Source organism: Prosopis cineraria, unplaced genomic scaffold, assembly GCF_029017545.1.
Source record: "Prosopis cineraria cultivar Desert tree isolate PC_DT_omini unplaced genomic scaffold, ASM2901754v1 PC7, whole genome shotgun sequence".
NCBI lineage: Eukaryota > Viridiplantae > Streptophyta > Magnoliopsida > Fabales > Fabaceae > Prosopis > Prosopis cineraria.
Genome location: NW_026555338.1, coordinates 25,014,249 through 25,032,168, shown reverse-complemented (window position 1 = coordinate 25,032,168; position 17,920 = coordinate 25,014,249). Strand labels below are relative to the sequence as shown.

The window sequence follows — 17,920 nt, the reverse complement described above, 5'->3', positions numbered from 1 at the left end:
CTAGTGTTTAGTTTAAAATTAATAAAAGATGTTGAATGGTTCATTTGTTATATAAAAAAACTTCCCAGTGCTCCTCAAAAATAATTCATAACTAAATTTGCACACTTACACATGTTGATGTAGAGTATCACATGTCATTTATGGGCCCCATATAATGCCTACTAACTAAAGTTAATGATAATCCACTGGATGTTCTGTTTTTTAAAGTTGAGGATTTATTTTACATCAGTTAGATAGTTTTAGCTACCAAATGCTCCTAAAAAAGTAGTCTATAGCCAAATTATCTACTTTACCCTTTTATATATATATATATATATATATATATTTATACTCACTATATATATATGATATGATGATATCAATATTTAATATTCATCATTTCTAGGAAACAAATATTAGTTAAAATGCACTTCTAATATTTTAATTTTATATAAATTTTTATTTAATTTCTGATTTCATAAAATATTTTTTAATCATATAACCCTAATATTGTTAGTTTCAAATAATATTTTTATATCAATCATCATTATTTTAAGCAAATTAATTTAATTTAACATTATTTGCAAATATTTTGTTAACACCTAAAAGTTAATCTCAATATTTTTATAAAAATTATTATATTATTAATATTAATTCGTATTAGATTACCAAAAAAAATTTGATGGTTTGTTTTAATAATTAAGAAATCAAAATGATTTTTTTCATAAAGTTAGATGACTATAAAACAGCGCTTGACAGATGTTAGTTTCTTAAATGATGCTCAAATTTTTCAAGAAATACATCTCATGGTTACTGACAGCAGAGATACCTTTGATAACAAAAAAGGACCAAAGATATCTATCCAAAACACAAACGCACATTTATATTATTAATATTAGTATTAATATAAAATTTAAATCATTTTGCACTATTTATGTATAATGCTTTTTTTTCAAAAAAAACACACACACAATTTTCTTAGAACACGGGCAGACTTAACCTTTAGAAATAAGTGTTTAATTATTCATATGTTAGTTTTAATTAAGAGTAAATGTGTATTTTTTATTTTTAAAATATTTTTTTAGGAATACCTTAATATATTAAACTATTTTTTTGACCAATGATATCCTAAGCTATTTGGTGTAATATTTTTATCCCTAAAATAATTAAAATATAGTATTCTCCACTTTAACATTAAATACTTACAAATGTTGGTTTATTCAATAGTCAAACTACCTTTTTTTATATAATATTTTATGATCAGCATTTATTATTTAACATTAAGATAGAAAATGTTATATTTTAATTATTTTAAGAAAAAATATTATGGGAAGTGTGACCCCTGCTAGATAATGCACCATACCCTGTAATTATTGATCATTTGCTAAGTCGAAGGGAGAACAAGTAAACGCGGGTTATGTGTTATGTCAAATAAGCGTCTTCTTCCAACAATATAGGATCTGAATCAAAGAGGCCATCTCATCCCCATGATCAACTTTGTTTCCAAAAAAAAAAATCAATTTTCTCCCTAATCCAGTACAACGATTCCTCCAAATTTCTGAGTTTCTGACGTAGAATTGACGCGAAAATGGATGCCACACACACCATGTTTTGTCGTCAAAACGATTTGATCAACCCTCTTAGCTCATGGGCATGCAAGTGTCCTGCATTCTCGTCATCTCACACTTTTTCAACGTTGTTCTCAAGACTTTCGGTCAGCCAGGACCAATAGCGCAGATTTTGGTAATTCCCTCTTTTTTCCCGATTGGAACTTTTAATTTTGGGATTTTTTTTCCCTCACTGAATCATGGAAGATGGATTTGAATCATTTCATTCGAAATTTGATAGCGTCAATTGCATAGATAGAAAGCTGTACTGTATAGTTTATACTTTATAGTATGTTGTGACCCACTCACATTTTGGCGGGGTCTTTATATCACTGTTTGAAAATGACTCTATCAGCTTGAAATGGAGAGATTCAAGTTCATTGATGATGATGAAATTGTGGGTTGTGTTATTGTTGAACAGGCTGGAGTGGTATTAGGGCCAACAGCATTATCTCATGTTAAGCAAATACAAGAATATTTTTTCCTTCAGAGTTCCACAAATTACTATGAAGTTGTGAGCTTCTTCTGCAGAATCTTCATCACGTTCTTGTTTGGATTAGAGATGAATACTCAATACACAATGCTCAATCTACGTCTAGTCAGCTTGGTAGCCTGTGGTGGTGCTGCTGTGGGAGCCATTTTTGGTTTAGGAGTGTCATTTTATCTGTACAAGCAGTTAACAAACAATGCCCCTTTGCCATACTTTTGCATGATCATTATGCTTATAGTATCATACACAAGCTCTCCCTTGGTGATTCGTTTGGCATCAGAAATGAGGTTGATTGCATCGAACATGGGGCGAATCGCGGTGTCTTCTGCATTAATCATAGAAATGACTTGCTTGTTGTTTTTCAATCTGTTAGTTAACTGGCATACAAAAAGTATTCTGGCTGGATTTGGTTGCTTTCTAATTACTGGGGTGTTGATTCTGATAAACAGGTATTTAGCCTTATGGCTGAATAAGAGACATGCAAACCAAAAGTACCTAAAGGCTCCACAACTTTTACTCATCCTATTCCTTCTTGTAGGGAACTCAATGATTATAGAAATTTGGGGTTTCAACAGTATTATTAGTTGCTTTTTAGTTGGCTTGATGTTTCCAAGGGAAGGTAAAACAGCTAGAACATTGATACATAAACTTGGTTATTCTATTTACAACTTTATACTTCCAGTGTACTTTGGCTACTTAGGCTTTCAGTGTAACCTCATTGCCTTAAGAAACTTGAATGATGTAACCAATGTCGCCATATTGATCTTACTGAGTATTGGCAGTAAGCTTAGTGGCACTCTTCTGGCTTGTCGTTACCTTCAAATTCCTCCAAGTGAAGGTATTTTTCTTGGCTTCATATTGAACACCAGAGGGTATGCTGATCTGCTATTCTTTGGTGCAGCGGCAAAGGGAATAATTGTAAGTTTATGTCTTGACATCATTAAACTCATTCACAGTTAAAATCTCAACTTCAACTACTGATTCATTGGCTCTTCTTTTAATCTGCAGAGTTTTTCTGCAGAAGCTTACAATGTGTTGTTAGTAGCAATAGTGCTTAACACAATTATATCAGAATAATTGTTGCTTCTCTGACCAGAGCTGATGATAAAATGTTTGCAAACCAACATACAACTCTTGAATCACAACAAGTGGAGCATGAGCTTCGAATTCTAGCTTGCGTGTATGATCCTCGTCAAGTGTCTGCTGTACTAGCATTGGTTTTAGCAATAAATGGCTCTAGAACATCACCAGCTACTGTTTACTCAATGCACCTAATAGAGCTTGTAAAGAAGATCAAGTCAAATATGTTATACCACCAAAAAGAAAATGCTGAGCTTAGTGATGACGATGACTATGGTGGCAATGATGTAGTGGAAATTAACGAAGCTATTGACAACTTCACTACTCAAACAAAGATTTTGATCCACCAAAGAAAGGCAGTATCTTCTTTCCCAAGTTTGTATGAAGATGTCTGCAATGATGCAGAAGATTTACATGTAACTATTATTTTGCTTCCTTTTCACAAACACCAACGTATTGATGGAAAATTGGAAAGTGGGAAAGAAGGCATAAGGACTACAAATCAGAAGGTTCTCAGACACGCCCCTTGTTCGGTAGGTGTCATTGTAGAAAGAGGGCTAAGTAGGGTTCCTAGCTTTTCACAGTTAACAGCCTCTGAAGGCATACAAAATGTTGTAACACTTTTCTTTGGAGGTTCAGATGATCGTGAGGCGATTGCTTGGAGCATACGCATCGCACAACACTCAAAAATCAACTTGACAATCATCCGGTTCTTGCTTGCTTCCATGCCACGAAGTGAGACTTCCTCTGAAGAATCAGAAGATCAAGAAATTTTAATGTCATTGTCAGGGCAAGAAACTGTGAACGAGATTGATAATACCTTCATGGTTGATTTCTACAACCGGTACGTGGCATCGGGTCAGATCGGGTATGTGGAGAAGTTTGTGAGTAATGGGGCACAAACAGTTCAAGTTTTCAAAGAAATAGGTGACATGTATTCATTGTTTATAGTAGGAAAGGGTGGAAGAGGGCATTGTTCATTAACAATTGGTATGAGTGACTGGGAGGAGTGTCCAGAACTTGGAATAGTTGGTGATGTTTTGGCATCTTCAGAACTGGCCATTCATGGTTCAGTTTTGGTTGTACAACAGCATAGGGATGTGAAGAAAAACCTGATGAATGATTGATAAATAAAAGTGTAAACTTAGAATTCATAATTTGACATATTCAATTTTGTGTACATACTCTGTATATATAGATATATTAAAGAGGAAGATTTCTATTTTCTTGTGTGTTATTCAGGCAATGCTATATAACCAAAGAAGATGATGGTGATGACTTGAACTGATAGTTTTGTGATCGCTTGGGAAACTTATAGGGACAAAATAGGCTTTATAGCCTTTGCCATAGGATATAGATACGTGATTTTCTCATAAAAATGTATTTAAACAAGTAAACCTCTAACATGTTCCATTGAGTAATTAAGGGGCTTGTTTGATTTTGTTTTTATTTTTATTTTTAAAAACTACTTTATAAATTAAAATATTTAAAACAAAACGAGATAAAAATTCACTTAATTATATTAATTTGAAAACAATTTTAAAGTTATAAAAAGGCTAACAATAGTGGTTTCAATTGGTTTGAACTCTTGGTGAGTTGTAGTGACTTGTATTGGTCTGACAAAACTATATAAGCTTGTTGCTCAGGCTACAGCCTATCTTATTAATCAAAAAAAAAAAATAATGGTTGCCAATAATTAATAGCAATGGTTTATGATAATAATTAATTATGGCTAAAGGTAATTAACAATAGTCAGACATAAATGTATTTCAAAAGTGAAAAAGGAAAACAAAAACTGTTCTAAATTGTTTTCATTTTTGTTTTAAAATTAAAAAATAAAAACAGTTTTAAAAATATATAAATGCAAAACACTTACCCAAATGATTTTTTATTTTTTATTTTTAAAAACCAAAAACAATTTTTAGAAATAGAAATCAAATAGTGCCTTAGTATACCTCAATTTTTAACTTAGTCAAGCTTGATTAACATTTTTTTATTCAATCTCTACACCTATTTTTATCTGGATTAAATTCTTGATTTTTATCCACACCTCATCTACCATTCCGAGTTATGCAAATTTTATTAGAAGAGAAACTTTATATATATATATATATAGTAAATTTTATTCTATTATTAATATTTTTTTTTTGTCAAGCTGTCAATGGTTATACAGATGTTGGGGAATAGTTACAAGGGTGGGTTTGGCCACTCTTTAAATATGTGATTTTAGACTTTGCTCTAGAAGGCTCATAATCATTAGGTTTGTCAGGCGCTTATAGTTTCTTATTCCTAAAACTGGTAATTCAAACAGATTCCGTTTAAAATATTTTAACATATAAAAGTGCTCAAATATTTAAATTATTAAATATTAATTTTTTTTATGTAATTTTAATTTTAAAAAATTATTTTTTTCAATTTTTATCTTAAAAAAAATGAACTCATGTATTTGGGCTTGGTTCAAATTTATTTAAATTTATTCAAGTAGTTTAAATAAACTTTGAGTAAATTTTTTTTTTTAAACTCTCAAACTCGATCTTAATTTTTTATAAGAGGGCTAGGTGGACCCCAAAGTATAAAAGCGTGGGGGTGTAATTTGTTGTAATTGGCTCCTACCAGAAAAAGAAAAAAGACCGTAAAGTAATACTGAAGCAAATTAGGATAGGTTTGTTATGATGTATGAAAGCTCTAGATGAGAATTTAGTGAAGAAAGAATGTATTGGTTGAAAAGAGAGTATATAACTTGGGGAGAGAAACAACTCATATAAAACACAATAAGGCAAGCATGGCCTCGTTAAGTAAAAGCAATATGTAAGTTACTTGTCATAAAATCTAATAATTAAAATGTCCCTATCAACTTAAATAAGTTCACAAATAATATATATATATATATATATATATATCTGTGTGTGTATTGTGAGTTGGTTTCTGGGAATTCCTCTCCTTCTCGGCCATTTTTGTTCCTCTTCCCTTTTTGTATTTTCTTTCTTGTTGATATTCTTGTAATTTCAATTTTTTGTATTTGGAGAGTATTTTTATAGCATTCATACTTTGTATGCTTTATAATATTAATTTTGGGAATTGAATTACTGGAGTTCATGACACGTTATTAAAAAAATTAAATGAGTTAATAATTGAATTTAATCATTTTTAAGCTTCAATTCGTGAATGAAATATTTTTGCATGTATATATTATAGTCAAAGACGCTGACCTCTGAAGTCGAAATTCATAAATTTAAATGAAATTTTCTTTTTCTTTTTATATTTTCACTTATTTTATAATTTTTTATAATATATAAACTTTTCTTTCTCTTATAAAAATAAACTTTATAAAATCCATGAATTTTTCAATTTAGAGGATTTAAATTCTTATCGCGGTTATATCTTCTTGGCTTGCCAAAAGAAAATAGAAAACCAGTAAAAAAGAAAAAAAGAAAGAAACAGGAGAACAGAGAAACAACAGATAAAAACCATGAAATCAAATTAAAAAAAATAATATCTTTTTGGCACAAAACAAGGAAAAAAAAAAAAAAAACAGCGAGAGAGCACCTGAGTGATCGAACTTCATCACGGTCACGGACCTTGCAATTGCATAATCGCCGAAGAAAGACACTAGCGGTCAAACTCCATAGGTACCCTGCCTTTCTTCTTCAAGGTTGCTTCCACAATCTTCTTATGTTATCCATCCTTCTTCGAGCTCCAGAATCAGTGGCTTTTGTTCGAGCTTGCGGTTGAAAGTACGGTTTCTAGGAAGTTCGTCGAAGGGCCACAAACCTCTACGTAATTAGTTTCCATTTTATGATTATATTGATTGATATCAAGGACGTGACTTACTTGAGTCGAATTTGGGTTTGAGTGGTATTTGAATGGATTCTTTTTATTTATTTCGTGGAAAAATTTTAATTCCATGGAAGAAAGTTGCAGTGGATGGTTCAGCTTGTGATTTCACTTTCGGTTGATTGATGGTCTTTGTGTTTTACTTGGGATCTTGTACATACCCAAAGTTATTTTGTAGTTTAAGTGAAAGAATTTTTGTAAATAAGGACTTCTGATATAACTATCTCTGTATATCAGGTGCTTACTTGGTCCTTGCAGGTAAATATCACCAAGAATGGGTCCCTGTTTGAAATCTTCCAATTATACAATCCCCCCCCCCAAAAAAAAGGGAAAAAGCTGAATGTTTTTGTTTGGAAAGGTTTACTGTTTAGTAATTGTGAAATTAACAGATTGGGAGAAAAAATGGACTGAAGAGTGTTTACTGCCCTTGATAAGAGCTATGTTTTTTTGCTCATCAATAAGTTTGTTTGGTTACTTGTGGCCCAAAAAAATATAAAAAGTTTGATTGGTTATCAAGCTCAGCATAGAAGCTATGGAATGTTATTTTAAAAGCTGCTTGTTCAAGTAGGAAATTTTCTTGATTATGATGGCAAGTTGAGATTTTTCATCTTGGAGCATATGTTGTTGCTGAACAACTCTTCATTGAGACTGTTTTTATGAACATTTTTTATATTTATTTTTCTTATCCTGTATTTTGATCTGGAACAAACCTCTAGTTTATATTCATATTTGTTGCAAAAGATGCCTAGGCCTGAGAGGAAGAACTGGGGAAAGAGACATGAATTTGGACTAGGATCAAGTCCTCAACATCTAGCTTATGACATTCTTGAAGATTGGGGTTGGTGTCGTGTAAACTATTTGCTCATTCAAGTTTCCAGATGTATTAATGTAGAATTCTGGCAGACCCCTTTCTTCTTGCATTTAGGTCGTGGCTGATCATGTCTGTGACATACATATAGTATATGGCCTATTTTCCAACAGCACTTACCCTGTCAATGGATTTAGCTAGATCCTACCCTGTCAATGATTTTATGTTTTATTAAAATTTTCTCTTTATCTGGTATGAAGAAGATAGATTTATCCCTGCCAGGCTTTTAAATATTCCATTAATTTGACCAATTTGTGAATTACATTTAATGAAAATTTGTTGTTCATACTTTAATTCTTCCCTTTTGTTTTATCTAATAGTTTTCAACTCTCTACTCCTATTTCCATAGGTTCAAATGTAGTAGACAGGTTTCTATGAGTTGAAAGAAAAGCTTAAATTTTGTGTATGGGGATAGATCTTGAGCAGCCATCTGGAGAATGTCATGAGGAAGACAATAGGAATCTAGTACTTGCTGATGCAGTTGATGGTATAAATAATATCAATGAACCCAGAAGCTCTTTAGAAGTTGTTGGAAATGATAACGAGAATGCAGGGCCAGGTACCAATGCTGAATTATTAAATCATGGAAAGGAAGGGTGCACTGGACAAGGAACCAACTTGAATTCTTCAAAAATACCAGAGCCTCATGATGGAATGGAATTCAATTCAAAGGAGGAAGCATTTTCATATTATAAAGATTATGCAAAATCTGTGGGATTTACAGCTATAATAAAAGCTAGCCGCCGATCTAGAATATCTGGAAAATTTATTGATGCAAAATTTGCATGTAGCAGATATGGAAACAAGCAAGAACCCTGTGCAGCTGAAACTTCGAATTCTCTTTCAAAAACAGATACCATACCAAGTATTCCTGTAAAAAGGAAAAGAGGTAGAGTGAACTTATCTTGGGCAAAAACAGATTGCAAGGCCTGTGTGCATGTCAAAAGAAGGCAAGATGATATATGGATAATCTGCAGTTTCATAAAAGAGCATAACCATGAAATTTTTCCTGACCAAGCCTTTTACTTTGCGGGACATGGGAATCTAGCTCTGAGTAGCAATGGCGATGCATTACAGGTTACTAGGGCTAGAACAAAAAATTTGTGTGTTATGCCGAGAAAATCTGATGGATATAAAAAAGTTGACAATAAGAAAGGTAGCAGTGGAAACCATTCAGGTAATAGACAGCAGTTGGCTTTAGATGAAGCAGATGTCCATGCTCTGCTTGACCATTTTATGTGTATGCAAGATGAGAATCCTAATTTCTTTTATGCAGTAGATCTGAGTGAAGAGCTGCAATTGAGAAGTGTTTTCTGGGTTGATGCAAAAAGTAGGCTTGATTATAGACACTTTGGTGATGTGATTCTTCTTGACACCACGCATATCAAGAATGAATATAAGCTTCCTGTTATTCCCTTTATTGGTGTGAACCACCACTATCAGTTCCTGTTGCTAGGATGTGCAATTGTGTCGGATGAGTCTAAATCAACTTATACATGGGTGCTGCAGGCATGGTTGAGGGCGATGGATGGATGTTCCCCAAAGGTAATACTTACAGACCAAGCCAAAGCTCTAAAAGAAGCTGTTACTGAAGTTCTTCCAGGAGTTCATCATTGTTTTTGTTTGTGGCATATCCTGAGCAAGATTCCAGAAAAGTTAAGTCATGTAACGCGGCAGCATGCAAATTTTATGACGAAATTTAACAAATGCGTGTTGAAGTCTTGGACAAATGAACAATTTGAGAAGCGATGGTGGAAAATGATTAGGAGATTCAATTTAAGTGATGAGAATTGGTTGTGCTCAATTTATGAGGATCGTCAATACTGGATACCTACTTATATGGGAGACACTTTCTTAGCTGGAATGTCTACAAGGAAACGTTCAGAAGCTATAAACTGTTTGTTAGACAAACATGTGCAGAGGAAAACTAAATTGAAAGAGTTTTTAGAGCAATACCAAGTGATATTACGAGGGAAATGTGAAGATGAAGCTAAAGCAGATTTAGAAACTTTTCATAAACAACCAGTATTAAAATCCCCCTCACCTTTTGAGAAACAAATGGTGACATTGTACACACGAACAATATTTAAGAAATTCCAAAGTGAGGTATTGGGAGTTATTGCTTGCCATCCAAAAAAAGAAAGTGAAAATGGACCGATAAAGATGTTTAGGGTTCAAGATTTTGAAGATAATCAACAATTTATCGTCTTGAGGAACAATATAACTTCTGATACATCTTGTTCATGCCGTTTATTTGAATTCAATGGTTTTCTTTGTAGGCATGTAATGATTGTTCTACAAATTTCTGGTGTACATAATATCCCATCTCAGTATATACTAAAACGGTGGACAAAAGAAGCAAAGAATAGACAAATAACAAGAGAGTTGTCTGATGTGGGAGACTCTAGGAGGAAACGCTATACTAATCTATGTCAGCTTGCGTTTGAGCTGGGAGATGAAGGGTCTTTATCACAAGCAAGTTACACTGTTGCTGTAAATGCACTGGAAGAAGCATTGAGAAAATGTGAGAGCATGATCAACTCAACTAAGAGTATCATAGAACCAAGCCTACCAATTCTTCGTTCTAATCATGTGACTATAAGCAACTCTGCTTGTAATATGAATGAAAAGGACAATTCTTTGAAGAAAAGACAGGTCAATCAGAACTCAGTCAATCATCATGCTCATTTTATTTTTGTTTCATTAACTTGACAGTTTTTTCCCGCCAATATTATGTATTAATAGGAACTTCTGGAGCCAAAAATCATTGCTATTGGAATTGATAGCAGCTGGCAGCAAATGGTTGGTACCATATCATTATCTATATAAAAGAAAAATCTGGTTATACTGTTGCATTGCGTTATCAATGCTTTCTCTTTTAAAAAAGTTTGAAATGAATAGCTAGTGAGCTGAATCTTCTTATTGGAAACATCTAGAAGATGCTGATTGTGATATCACATTGTGGAGGAGTTTTTTATGAATTGTGTTCTTTATAGGCCAACTCTACAAGAGCAGCAGGCCTTGATTGTTCTTATGAATCACAACAAAGCATTCAAGAAATGGTATGGCATGGTTTCATTGTTACTGCATGCACTTGTAGTTAAACGTTGTATCATGGTGTGACTATTTTCAAGCCACCGGAAATTTGTAGCTTTTGAAATTTGGGCCCTTTCTGTTAATTTTCTTTCAGGATCAGCTGACCTCAAGATCTCACAACTTGGATGGCTATTATGCCACTCAACATACTGTTTCTGGAATGGTAAGAAATCCTCTACAGCCGTGTATCAAGATATTTATTTCTACTTTTAATACCCAAATTTTGTGTGCTTGATGATCTTGATACTCTGACTGATCTCCGATCTTATGTTTTAGGGGCAATTGAACTCAGTAGCTGCCAATCGTACTGATTATTACAGCAACCATAACATCCAAGGCCTAGTAATGCAAATTTGGCTAGTCTTTGGCGTGTGTTTTCTATATTCTGTATCTTTTTGGGCTTCAACAGTTGAATTTGGATTGATCCATGTTGTAGGGACAACTGAACTCAATCACACATATCCATGATGGCCGCTACCTAACTCCACAAGGGATGGTACGTTATTCTAGTATATTTTCCAAGGAATGGGACTGGCATTCCATCTAATTTAACCTTTTTTAATACTAAGAACTGAAGAAAGGAGAAAATATTTAATTTACTTTCAAATGGCTTATCATTTTCAATGCCTTGTCAACCTTTTAATGTCGAAGGATTCTAGAGTAGACACAGGCCATTATTGCTCTTTGACATTACCTGGTAATATCCCTTGCATCATATCTTATGACTCTTGAATATATGTACAGCTAGGGTATTGGTGGCTATTCTTGCTGTGTATAATTATTATCGTTGTCAGGCATTTCAATGATGACATCCTGCTGCTGATTTATGTTTGTAGGCAGAGTTACCTTTCAGACAACAAACTAACCCGAATTGTTTTGATGTTCAAGATGGCTTGCGAAATGTGGTACTTGAGTTAACTCTGAAATTGTTGTTGCTTTTGTTGTTCTGTTCTTATTCCATCCCCTGACTATTCATAACAGTTGCTTCTACATTGCAGGAACAGTCCTCTGAAGGATCATCACATGTACTTGAGATTGGAGCCAAACAACTCAACTCAAGGCACCTTTTGCAGTAGTTAGGTTGTTAACTGATGATGAGTTGTAGATCGTCATTTATGTTCCGTGTCCTATATTTGTTAAAAGTAAAATGCTAACCCGTTTATCTGATGAGCCTAAATTGGTTTTATCCCATTCTGGCATGGTAGACGCGTAATGCACTGACCTGTATTTTTTTTTTTTTTGAGAGCGAACCACCGACCTGTATTTTATTCTACTTCTTTTAATAGAAAGAGAAATTTTATTAACAAGAGTTATAGAAGATGAGAATGTAACATCTCCAACTGGAGCCCCATAAATAAAGATGAAAAAAAAAATTTAATTTATGGGACAAGATTTTAAATTGAAGTGTAGTAAAGCGCCTCGATCCCGCTTCATTGTAATTCAAGTTATTAAATTATCCTGTAATATTAATCATTAACATTTGCAGGTGAGATGGTCCAGAATAATAACTTTTCGTAGGAACATCTTTTTGTGGTTTCTCTGAGTCTATGAAGCATAGCAGGGATGCAACATTCAAGCATCCTCTGAGAAGATAAAATTAAAAACACAGTCCAAATCGCTGCTTTAATTTTATTTGCATATTGGACGACATTAAAAGGTCCAAGATATGTGAATATGCATTTTCTCTATATGTATCTAAAATTAGACTATTCATTTTACCGCTAACTGATATAGAAGGCTTAATTTAGTTTGTCTATGGACTGGATAATTTTTTTTTTCATACATATTGAATTATTTTCCTCCTATCTTGCTGACGACCTTATTCATACTCTAGCTTTTGGGGGAGATGTTGTGTTTGAGTATTTATTAAGCTTCTATTTATTTTATATATTCTTCTGTCTATATAGGTAATATATATATATATATATATATCTATTAAGTTCATGATTTTCTTGATCTGTAAAATAGTTTTTTTAAGCTCAGTATTGGATGTCATTGAATCACCACCTAGACAAACCTGGGAAAAAGAAGCCTTATCAGTGTGCCATATCTGAGGACCGGAAAAATTTAACTTTAAATGGACACTTTTTTTTACCAGTATCACATACAATCTCGTGCAATAGAAAGCGACTTCCATTGCTCTATTGGATCAAATAATTGTTATGATGAAAACTTTTTTGTGCCAAGTACCCATGGCCTGTTTGGGGGATAGAATGAAATGAAAGGAAGATCTGGTGAAAGAAGTGATTTTGAAGTTGAAAAATAACTATCGTACAATTACTTTGAAAAGTGAAAGAAGTAGAAGCTGTTGAGCAATTAATTACAAGGACATGATATGCATTGTAGCTGAATGAAAAAAAATTCTTTCTTTCATCATGCCTAAACAGCCAAAAAAACTTGGAACTAGAATTTTAAGAGTCAGAGTCCACTCTCTTGTTCTCTCTTATCAATCCCTTCATCCATCATTCTCTTCCAAAACCAATGGTCATGCCACACCTTCTGCATCTGTTCAATGGGCACATTCTTGGTCTCTGGCAGGAGATAGTACACAAACACAGTCATCAGCACCACCCAACCCCCAAAGAAGAAGAAAATCCCAGACTTGAAGTGGCAAAGCATAGCCAGGAATGTCTGAGCAACAATGAAAGTAAAGAGGAAGCTCACTGCCACTGTGATGCTTTGCCCAGCCGACCGAATCTCCAATGGAAAAATCTCACTTGGCACTAACCACCCCAGTGGCCCCCATGACCATCCAAACCCCGCAACATATATGCATATCATCAGCAGAACCAAGTAAGCATGCCCTTTGCTCAATCCTCCATAATCTTTCAGATGAGCTGCTAGTATCCCTCCTACTATGCTCTGTGATGCTAACATCTGAATGCCTCCTATTGCAAACAAGGTTCTCCGGCCAAATTTGTCGACAATGAGCATTGATATGAAGGTCGAGCCTGTGCCTACAATGCCAGTCATGGCAGCAGACAAGAGTGAAGCACTTTCACCTAACCCAATGGTTCTGAAAAGCAAAGGGGCATAGAAGGCTATGACATTGATCCCTGTCACTTGCTGGAAAAATGGTATCGCCACTGCCATGACAAGTTGGGGTCTGTATTTTCGTTTCAAGATAAGCTTGAACGAGTGATCGGTGTTTTTTGATGTTGAACTTGCTTTGATGAGACCATCAAGCTCAGTTTGAACATCATCTATTCCTCGAATTCGTTGAAGTATTAGCTTTGCCTTTTGGTGATCTTTGCTGCGTTGGATTAGGCTATTGGGAGTTTCTGGGAGGAACAGCGCACCTAGTGTGAGGATCAAGGCTGGCACTCCTGCCATGGCAAGTGAGATACGCCAACCCCATCCACCTTGGATCTTCTGTGTGCCATAGTTGATGAAATTAGCACATAAAGCTCCAATTCCAATGCTGAATTGGAATCCATTGTTGATTGCTCCTCTTAGTCTTGGTGGTGCCATTTCTGATAGATATAGAGGAACTGACTGCAGAACAAGTGGAGAAGTAACAAGACATTCTTAGCGTTAAAAAAGGGAGAATCAATGAAAAATTCTTAAAAAAATTTAATATCTGACAAGAATTTTGGACAGGAAGAATACCTCTTAAAATAATGACGTTACTAATTAATTTGTTAATGTTTATTTATCAGAAATCCTTTTAAGAAATTAAGTTTCTTCCAGGATCCTTTATTGATATTCGAAAAAAAAAAAATGATTGGAGCTAGATCATAGCCATGTCTAGTATATCTCATGGGCAAGAGAATTAGGTCGTTTGAATTAAGTGTGTGTTTAATTTTTAATTTATTAAAAGTTTATTTATTGAAAGTTCATTTGGTAAAAGTTAGTTTAATAAAAGTCAGTTATTATAATGAAATTTGTGATTAGATATATTTTTTCAAAAGTCAGTTTAATACACTGAAAGTTGTTTGAATTATGACAGTGAAATGTGCTTTTGAATGTACAATTATTAAAAAGGACATTGATTTATGATGATTTATAATTTTTATTATACAAATGTAATATATTTAAAATATTTAAAAAATATGATAAAGATTTTAAATAATATAAAATTCAATCTATAATGTTAAGAACTTAATCTCTAATTATTTGTACTTTTTTAATTTGTAACTTTAAAAAATATAAAGATTTGTAATTTTTTTATATGTTAATGTTAAAAATTAATATGATTAATTAGTTAATTTATAAGGCTAAAAACTTGATACCTAATTATTATTATTGAAATAATAATTATATTTTTAATGAACTAACTATTTTTTAAATAAAAAAATAAAATATTAAACTTGGGGTGATATGGTAAAATAATATCAACCTTTTCAAATTCACTTTTTGAAAGTTTCATGTTTTCCAGTTAGCAAAAAGTACATTTAACAATATCTGAATTTTTTTTTAAATGGAGTTCTTAAAAAAATTGAAAATTAAACAATATTTGACTTTTGAAAAATAAAAAAAATACTTTCTGAATGTTAAAAGCTACAAATCCAAATGAACCCTAAGCTGTTGAGGTTTTGTGGATGTGAATCTATCTATGGTGAAACATGGAGTTTCCTTCTCGTTGAATCCTCTAAGTTTATATGATATATTGGTATCGATTGATCAGTCTAATCATTAAATTGGGTTAATATAAAATGGTTTCCCTATAACTTCCTCTCTGTTATTGGTACTGCTTAAATCATCATTCTTAAATAAAGGAATCAAAATCTTGATCTTCCCTCCTTGAAGGGACGGGATTGCAAGACGCATAGTAGTATTTCTTCAAAGAGAGAAGAAAAACCGATTGGGATTAATAAAATTTACAATATAAAAAAAATCATAGCTTAATTTTGCTCTAAAACAGACTCACTACAAATATTAAAAGAACAGTAAGTATTAAAATCTTAGCTTAATAAGTTCTAAAAAATTAGTTTCAAATATTGATTAGGATATTTGCAGATAGAAATTCCAATTGCAAACTGAGAATTACATTTATAATTTAAATATTTTATTTAAAAGTAAAACTCCTGAATTTACAATTATTTGAATGAATATTGACAACTTATTTTTCTAAAAATTTTATCAAGAACCTAGAAGTTATTAATTTACTCTTTTAGGATTTAAAGAGTCATTCTCCTAAAAAGATTATGCTTTTATTTTATAACATACATGATGATTAAAGAGACATATATTTTTTTTGGTTATGTTCTAAACATGATGTAGCAATTATGTACTGAAACCTTGTTATTACCTGGTTTGCAAAGCCAACTCCAACGCCAAGCAAAAGACGACCAAGAATGAGCAGATAGACATTAAGAGCTGCGCCACCAATGGCTGCACCAGCAAGAAACGCAGCTCCTCCTGCAGTAATGGAAGGCTTTCTTCCAAAAGCTCTGGTGACGTACGACGCGGCGGCAGAAGTCAGCAGCCCGGCGACGTAGAGCGACGAAGTGAAGGAGGTCAGTAATTGACTGTCAAATTTGCAGTAGTTGCTCAATTCTGTGTCCTCCTCCATCTTCTTGTATACCTCTGGGAAGAACTTCGCCAGAAATGCCTCCATTGATGTCACCCCACCTTCATATTCATTCCTTTTAGTTCATCAAAGCACCCATGCATGCAGATATTGTCATGATGTTGAAAATAGATTTGGGAATTCTCTTTTGCTGTAAGAAAAAGCTTATCTGAGTTTGGCCTAGTCATATATATATGTGTGTGTGTGTGTGTGTGAGAGAGGATTCACTAGGAATATGATTTAGACAGGTTTTGAGACATATGGTATTTAGAAATTAACCGCTAACAAAACCCTCACATTAGTTGAAGGGTGAGCTAAGTCTTGATTGGGCTAATATATATATATATATATATATTTACATATATTCATTCAAATGTTATCAAGTCTAATCAAATAGAGTCCTCTATATTGTGATCTTTCCATCACAAGGTTCGAATATTTGACTTTATTTAAAGAGAAACGAGTCCTTTGTATTCGACACAACCATCATTTTATCTTTTGTTGGCAAGATTTACCTTTCGTCTGTAATGTAAAGAAAATAAAAAGAAATAAAATTATGAAAAAAAAAGACATTTTCTCTTACTAGTATAAAATTTTTCCTTTTAATTTTCCTCATATGAAATCAGAGGAACTTCAAGAAAAAAAAGTAGGTGAAAGAGACTCTCTCGTAACATAAAGCTTTTTCTTTAGTTTTCCTTTCTCTAAGGGGAAATTAAAGAAAAATAACAGCGAAAAATGTCTTTTTTCTCAGTTTTTTTTTCTCCCATATTTTATTTTTTTCACATCCAAAACAGAGGCTTAAGGTTTCTATTTAAAGCAAGAGTCATACCTGATATACCGATGTCATAGCCGAAGATGACACCTCCCATGGCAGCCATCATGCAAGACAAGACAACGAACAACGTTATCTTGCCATTATTCTGTTCATTTCCGTTTGTCACAGCAAAGCTCAGAGCCATGATCAGATTTAGATCAGATCCAACTGAGGAAGACGATGGAGCAGTAGACCACTGGGCTGTCAAAGAACAGCAAGGCCAGTCTCTACTAGATATGTGGATTAATATAAGTTCACTACGATTCTAACAGTATCTTGGTTTGAGTTTTCAATACAATTGCGTGTTTCCTTGACCTGAATGTTACTTTGTCTTCTTTCACTCCATTATTATAATATGTGGCTGGCTTACTTTTCAAAATGAGATTTGATTTGATTGATAAGAGTTAACTGGGATCACTCGAACTCGACAAGAAATTTATACGAGGATATATATAGTATAGGCACGTCATTTGTATCTATCTAATTATAAAACCACCACATATCAAATTCATTTAATGTTATGTGTTATACAGTTATTCTTTAAATTATTTTAATTTAAGAGAGAGAGAGAGAGAGAGTGCAAGGAATTAGAGTCACTCTATATCGAGAAATTTTTACATAGACTTGATGTTCCATGTCA

General features: G+C 33.2%; 3 protein-coding genes across 5 annotated transcripts; 2 read left to right on the top strand and 1 right to left on the bottom strand.

Annotated features, from left to right (window-relative positions):
• The first annotated feature begins 1,567 nt into the window (after nt 1–1,567).
• Nucleotides 1,568–4,283, top strand: LOC129315131 (cation/H(+) antiporter 2-like). Its single transcript, XM_054958689.1, is given in 5 exon segments — nt 1,568–1,619; nt 1,622–1,722; nt 2,008–2,998; nt 3,098–3,145; nt 3,148–4,283. Coding segments are annotated over 5 exon segments (2,328 nt in total).
• Nucleotides 4,284–6,679: 2,396 nt separating this feature from the next.
• Nucleotides 6,680–12,358, top strand: LOC129315780 (protein FAR-RED IMPAIRED RESPONSE 1-like). Of its 3 annotated transcripts, none has more exons than XM_054959823.1 (9): nt 6,680–6,785; nt 8,208–10,513; nt 10,604–10,660; nt 10,855–10,920; nt 11,049–11,117; nt 11,231–11,296; nt 11,391–11,450; nt 11,791–11,859; nt 11,936–12,358. In XM_054959823.1, exons 2-9 carry the CDS (start codon nt 8,264–8,266, stop codon nt 12,032–12,034), a joined length of 2,736 nt encoding a protein of 911 aa, XP_054815798.1. In that variant the 5' UTR covers nt 6,680–6,785; nt 8,208–8,263; the 3' UTR covers nt 12,035–12,358. The 3 variants fall into 3 exon arrangements, with proteins under 3 accessions (XP_054815798.1, XP_054815801.1, XP_054815797.1); XM_054959826.1 differs by having other exon boundaries at nt 6,682–6,933; nt 11,953–12,358; XM_054959822.1 differs by having other exon boundaries at nt 6,682–6,933.
• A 752-nt stretch (nt 12,359–13,110) lies between these two features.
• Nucleotides 13,111–17,468, bottom strand: LOC129314843 (hexose carrier protein HEX6). The gene is made up of 3 exons (XM_054958284.1): nt 17,296–17,468; nt 16,206–16,528; nt 13,111–14,449 (listed from the first exon to the last, which is right to left on the bottom strand). Exons 1-3 carry the CDS (start codon nt 17,423–17,425, stop codon nt 13,373–13,375), a joined length of 1,530 nt encoding a protein of 509 aa, XP_054814259.1. The 5' UTR covers nt 17,426–17,468; the 3' UTR covers nt 13,111–13,372.
• Between the last annotated feature and the right edge of the window lie 452 nt (nt 17,469–17,920).

Coding starts and splice junctions, on each gene's coding strand:
- LOC129314843 (XM_054958284.1), bottom strand. CDS start 17,425: ATGGCTCTGAGCTTTGCTGTGACAAACGGAAATGAACAGAATAATGGC. Junction 16,529..17,295: donor CTATGACATCGGTATATCAG/GTATGACTCTTG, acceptor ATGAATATGAAG/GTGGGGTGACATCAATGGAG. Junction 14,450..16,205: donor GAGTTGGCTTTGCAAACCAG/GTAATAACAAGG, acceptor CTTGTTCTGCAG/TCAGTTCCTCTATATCTATC.
- LOC129315780 (XM_054959823.1), top strand. CDS start 8,264: ATGGGGATAGATCTTGAGCAGCCATCTGGAGAATGTCATGAGGAAGAC. Junction 11,118..11,230: donor AACATACTGTTTCTGGAATG/GTAAGAAATCCT, acceptor CTTATGTTTTAG/GGGCAATTGAACTCAGTAGC. Junction 11,297..11,390: donor ACCATAACATCCAAGGCCTA/GTAATGCAAATT, acceptor TCCATGTTGTAG/GGACAACTGAACTCAATCAC.